This window comes from Chiloscyllium plagiosum, unplaced genomic scaffold, assembly GCF_037043375.1.
Source record: "Chiloscyllium plagiosum isolate Xiang-an unplaced genomic scaffold, Cpla_swu_hap1 HiC_scaffold_2, whole genome shotgun sequence".
Lineage (NCBI taxonomy): Eukaryota > Metazoa > Chordata > Chondrichthyes > Orectolobiformes > Hemiscylliidae > Chiloscyllium > Chiloscyllium plagiosum.
The window spans coordinates 82,924,142-82,930,141 of NW_028270140.1; the positions used below are offsets into that span (position 1 = coordinate 82,924,142).

At 43.2% G+C, this 6,000-nt stretch overlaps 1 protein-coding gene across 4 annotated transcripts in view; it reads right to left on the bottom strand.

The window, feature by feature from the left end:
• Positions 1-5,597, bottom strand: part of LOC122560729 (sorting nexin-24) — a 166,128-nt gene extending 160,531 nt beyond the window's left edge. The window contains exon 1 of one of the 4 annotated variants that reach the window (XR_015760674.1): positions 5,327-5,597. Coding sequence is in view for 2 of the 4 variants with exons in the window: in XM_087998151.1 (XP_087854277.1) it covers positions 5,327-5,398 (72 nt within the window). In the remaining 2 variants the exon portion in view is untranslated. The remainder of the gene's footprint in view (positions 1-5,326) is intronic. The other 3 variants (XM_087998151.1, XM_087998155.1, XM_043711715.2) reach the window with 3 other exon arrangements.
• Between the last annotated feature and the right edge of the window lie 403 nt (positions 5,598-6,000).

Below are 6,000 nucleotides of genomic sequence, written 5' to 3' on the forward strand. Positions count from 1 at the left end.
TTGTCTAACCACAACCCCTTGACATTCAATAGTGTTACCATGTCTGAATTTCCCCATTATTGACATCCTGGGGGTTATCACTGACCACAAACTCAAATAGACTGGCCACAAAAACACAGTGACTATAACAGTAGGTCAGAGACTAGGAATACCGAGATGAGTAACTCACCTCCTGACTCTCCAAAGCCTGTCCACCACCTACAAGGCACAAGTCAGGAGGATGATGGAATACTCCCCACTTGCCTGGATGAGTGCAGCTCCTACAACACAAGATGCTTGACACATTCCAGGACAAGGCAGCCCACTTGATTTGCACCACATCCACAAGCATCCACTCCTTCCACCACCTATGCTCATTGGAAGCAGTGCGTACTATCTACAAGATGCATTGCAGAAATTCAAAAAGATTCTGAGACAGCACCTTCCAAACCCACAATCACTTGCACCTAGAACAAGGGCAGCAGAGACATGGGAACACCACCACCTTCAAACCACTCACAATCTCAACTTGGAAATATGCTGCAGTTCTTCACTGTCACTGATTCAAAATCCTGGAATTCCCTCTCTAATAGCATTGTGGGGCAACCCACAGCAGGTGGACTTCAGTGAAGGCAACACATCACCACCTTCTCAAGGGCAACTAGGGATGGGCAATAAATGCTGGCCAGTCAGCGACACCCACATCCCACAAATAAATTAAAACAAAATGTGCTTCAAATTCATCACCATATACCGATCCAGAAAGCAAGCCAAACCAAATCAGCTTCAGTATCAAAGGATTTATAACCATGAAATTAAAACATTCAGTGACCCTGACAATTGCTGAATTGTACCTAACTAGAATGTATAACTAAAAGATTATGGATATCAAATGTATAAACAAAAATAAACAATTTATTAATAATTAAACTTTAGCACAACACAGGCAATCCAAAGAATATCTCCCATCTAAGCCCAATCTTCTTTGAATACAAATCCTCACTCAGCGGCAGATTGACACACACAGTAAGGGACCAATTAAAAAAGCAAATTTAAAAATGGCATTTGCAAGTTTAATAAGCATTTCAATGATGAACACCAAGCCTTCATGTAATCACTTGACGAAGGGATGTATTAGAGGCACATATGACTGCACATCCTGCTTGAATTCTGAAGTCACCAAGCAATGCAAAATAATTTCCACAGATCTGTGGAAACCTTTACTTATTTGTTACACACTAGAGTTCTTTTCTCAGAACTTTCAACAAGTCGATAACTGAAGAATTATGTTAAAGCACAAAATCAAAAGCAGTTTCCTAATCCAGCAGCTTCTGAAACAACACTACCTCCTGGCCGAAAACCCAGTCAGGGTCAGTTCACTCTTCATTTTCATTTTCTCTTCCTTTTCAACATTCTGTTTGGTTGGCCCAGCCAGCACTGGTTTTTCCTTGATTGACCAAAGCAGCATCCAACTAATTGCCAGTCCCATAGCATAACAACTTCTCGGTGCCAAATAATCTCACTGCAATATTTAACCTGCATTATCTTTTCAGAACAGTTTGCAACAGCAAACATCAGTCTTTTGTTCGCTCTTTGTTTTTTAAAAGTAAGCTGTTGTTCAAAGTTCTATTTTAAACTGCAATTCATAGTTCCAAGACCAAAACTGAGAAAAATAAAGGGAAAACCAATTCAATTTATCAATTTTGCTTCCAATTTCCACCCTGCTCTCATCTTCACCTGGTACATCGCCAACTCCTCCTTTGCTTTCCTTGTCCTCCCTGTTTCCATTTCTGGGGATAGGCTTGCCATTGATATCCACTGAAAACCCACTGACCCCTGTTATCTTGAGTATAGAAGCTCACATCCTGCTTCCTATAAAGACTCTATTCCATTTTTCCAGTTTCTCTATGTCTGTCGCACCCGTTCTGATCATGCCACCTTCTGCAGTGGGAGCCTCAGAAATATCCACCTTTTCCCTCAAACAAGGATTCCCCATTATCATCATTGGCAGGGCCCTTAACCATATCCGATCTATTTCATGCACTCATCTCTTCTCTCCTATAGAAATGATAAAGGTCCTCCAATCCTCATTTCCCACATCATTTAGCGGCGGCACCGTGGCTCAATGGTCAGCATTGCTGCCTCACAGCAACAGGGTCCCAGGTTCAATTCCAGCCTTGGATGACTGTGTGGAGTTTGCACATTCTCCCAGTGTCTGCATAGGTTTCCTCCGGGTGCTCTGGCTTCCTCCCACAGTCCAAAGGTGTGCAGGTCAGGTGAATTGGCCATACTAAATTGCAGTAAAATCGACGTTTCGGGCAAAAGCCCTTCATCAGGAATTTGCCCAAAACGTCGATTTTACTGCTCCTCGGATGCTGCCGGAACTGCTGTGTTTTTCCAGCACCACTCTAATCTAGACTCTGGTTTCCAGCATCTTCAGTCATTGTTCTTACCATGCTAAATTGTCCATAGTGATAGGTTCATTAATCAGAGGGAAATGGGACTGTGATCACCACAGACCCCAGGAACCCCATCCGGGAGAAAGATATAAATAGAAAGCAGGAGACAACAGCTTCGCTTCACTTGGAGCTCGCCACTGATGATGTTACCTAGCCAGGTAATGAAACGTCTGGATATCAAACATACAGCTCAGCGAGCAAACCTACACCCTAAACCTCAACCTGAGCTACAAATCTTCACAAACCTTGTAATCTAATCTAATCTATCACCATCCACATTCAAATCATCATAAACTGCCACGTCTGCCACATATTCCCCTCCTCTCCCTCATCAGCATTCTGTAAGAACTGTTCCCTCTGTGAAACCCTGGCCCACTCCTACTTCACTCCCTACACATTCCCATATACCTTCCACTGCCCGTTTACTTCTTCTCTCCTCAGTATCCAAGACTCCAGACACACCTTCCAGGTGAAGCAGCAATTTTTCTGCCCTTCAATCAATCTAAACAACTATATTTACCGCTCACAACAAGATCTCCCTTACATCGAGGAAACGAAATGCAGACAGAAATGTTGCCGAACAATATGTTCTGTCTGCAAAAATGTCCCCAGGCTTCCAGCTGCCACCCTGTTCCCTGACGAACATTTCTGCCTGCTGCAGTGATCCAGTGAGGCTCAGGGCAAGTTGGAAGAAAAGCAGCTCATTTTCCACTTGGGAACACTGCAGCCTTCAGGACTCCAACACTGAGTCTGATACCTTCTTCTATGTCCTTGACCCATCCCCCACACCCTGTTATGATATGGGCTGCTTTCAGCACATCAAAACCATTTTCATAACCAGCTTTTTTTTCTTCCTTGGCATATTATCACTCATTCCTCAGTCTGTCTCCCTCTCTCTCTCGGTTCCGTGTCCACCTATCCTCTCATTCCTTTCCCCACCCACACCCATCTTCAGCATACATTCCATTTTTTGCCTAGCTACTGAATTCTCACAAACGATCATTAGACGCAAAATGTTAACTCTGTTTTCTCTCCACAGATCTGCTGAGTTTCTGTTTTCATTTCAGATCTCCAGCATCCAAGTTCTTTGTTTATCAAAGAAAAGTAGTAGTCATAGAGATGTACAGCATAGAAACAGACTCTTCGATCAGACTCGTCCATGCAAACCAGATATCCTAATTTAATCTAGTCCCATATCTCTGTAAAGTTGAAAAGTGTGGCACTGGAAAAGCACAGGTCAGGCAGCAGGCCAGGCATATCCGTCAAAACCCTTCCCATTCATGTATCTATCCAGATGCCTTTTAAATGTTATAATTGTACCAGCCTCCACCACTTCCTCAGGCAGCTCATTCCATACACACACGACCCTCTGCGTGAAAACGTTGCCCCTTAGGTCCCTTTTAAATCTTTCCCCTCTCACCCTAAACATATGCCGTCTAGTCCTGGACTCCTCCAATCCCGGGAAAAGGCCTTGCCTATTTACCCTATCCATGCCCCTCATTTTATAAACCTCCATAAAGGTCACCCCTCAGTCTCCAACACTTCAGGGAAAACATCCCCAGCCTAGTCTCAACATGACCAGTATTTTGTCCTAAATTAAACCATTCAAACTATCCTTTTCAACCACAAGCATAAATAAGTAATTATACTGCTAGTTATTTTTCCCACAGCACATGTGGTATAGATTGAAATTCTTCATCTTGTTTGACCAAGAGTGTTTATGGTAATGCAATATTTTATGGCCTTTTAATTATTGCTGTTTTATGTACCATAGAGTCATAGAAATGTACGGCACGGAAACAGACCCTTTGGTCCAACCCATCCATGCCGGCCAGATATCCCAACCCAATTTAGCCCATCTGCCAGCACCCGGCCCATATCCCTCTAAATTCATATACCCATCCAGATGCTTTTTAAATGTTGCAATTTTACCAGCCTCCACCACTTCCTCTGGCAGCTCATTCCATACATGTACCACCCTCTGCATGAAAAAGTTGTCCCTTAAGGTCCCTTTTATATCTTTTCCCTCTCACCCTAAATTTTTTCCCCTTGTTCTGGACTCCCCCATCCCGGGGAAAAGACTTTGTCTATTTATCCTATCCATGCTCCTCATTATTTTATAAACCTCTATAAGGTCAATCCTCAGCCTCCGACGCTCCAGGGAAAACGGCCCTAGTCTACTCAGCCTCTCCTTATAGCTCAAATCCTCTAACTCTGGCCTCAAAAAAATTAAAACACCTAATGTTTTGAACTGACTACCTCATTAAGCTTAAAAGCCTAAGAGCTGGTTTTGCACATGCAAAATAAATTGCTACGAACTATTATCATATTTCTAACAAGCTGAATGTTACAGAACCTTTTCGGTGGAATTTGAGTAACAAGAAAATAAGACACAGTGCAGGTAGGTATTCAACGTCTTACAAACAAAAGTGTGTAAATTATTGATTTCATTGATGCTTGAACGCAAATTCACAAAACAAGTTAACATTTCCCTCCAACAGGGAGGATCGTCCAGAACAAGGATGGATACGACAGTAACGTCACCAGAACAAAATCGTGGTAAACTTAACTTTTTCTCCCACTTACAAGGACTGGTACAGACTTACAGAACACAGTTGTAACCTTTTTGTGTATCAGTGGAGAATGCTCGTGAAGCGCAAGAGTTGGAGCAAAAACATGAAAGATTTAGAACTTGGTGCGAACGCTCAGCAAATGCCAGCTCCTTATCCTCCCAGGGGTCCTTCCTGGGTTTATACGCTTCATTGGCAGACGTGTGGGAATGAGCCGTACGTACGTGCAGGTAAGAAATGAAGGAAGAAGCCCGGCTGCCAGTTTTTAATGATGTGCTTAACTCTGCAATGTCGCGGAAAGAATCCGCCTTTCCTTACCGTGTATCCTCTTTCGAGATCGCTCTCCTCATATCTGAAAGACGGAATGGCCACTTCTATCATGTGGTGCATGGTGCAAAGGAGCTTCCAAAATAAGAAATCACAGAACCAAACAAAGTACTGCGATTGCTACTTTAAAAATATATATGCATATATGGAGAAGACAACCCGCAGTGCCGTCTCTGTTCAGAAAGCTTCTTCCCGCCTGGATCAACACAGTGACATTCGGGATCAGCCAAAAGCCATTTGCAACAAAAAGCCACGTGAACGTCTGCCCGCGTCACGTGATTCCGACGATGGAATGTTGCAACTCTGGCTGAGTTCCATTCCAGAGATTCTAGAACGCCCAGCGCTTTGTTCCGCGTGAAACATGTGCGTTTTATTCAGCTCTACCTCTGGGATTTAATTTAAATATCATACTGAGAGGTTAGATTTCATACTACAGGACAGATTTGCAGTAGACAGCATACTGCAGCCCGAAACGTCAATTTCGCTGCTCGTTGGATGCTGCCTGAATTGCTGTGCTCTTCCAGCACCACTGATCCAGCATACAGCAGCGATCACTGAAGAAAAAGGAATTTGACTCAAGGCTGCTAAACCAGTATTAGCGACTGAGAGTGTACCTAAAATACCAGAGAATGAACGACACAAAAAGCAAATCTATAATAAGATTA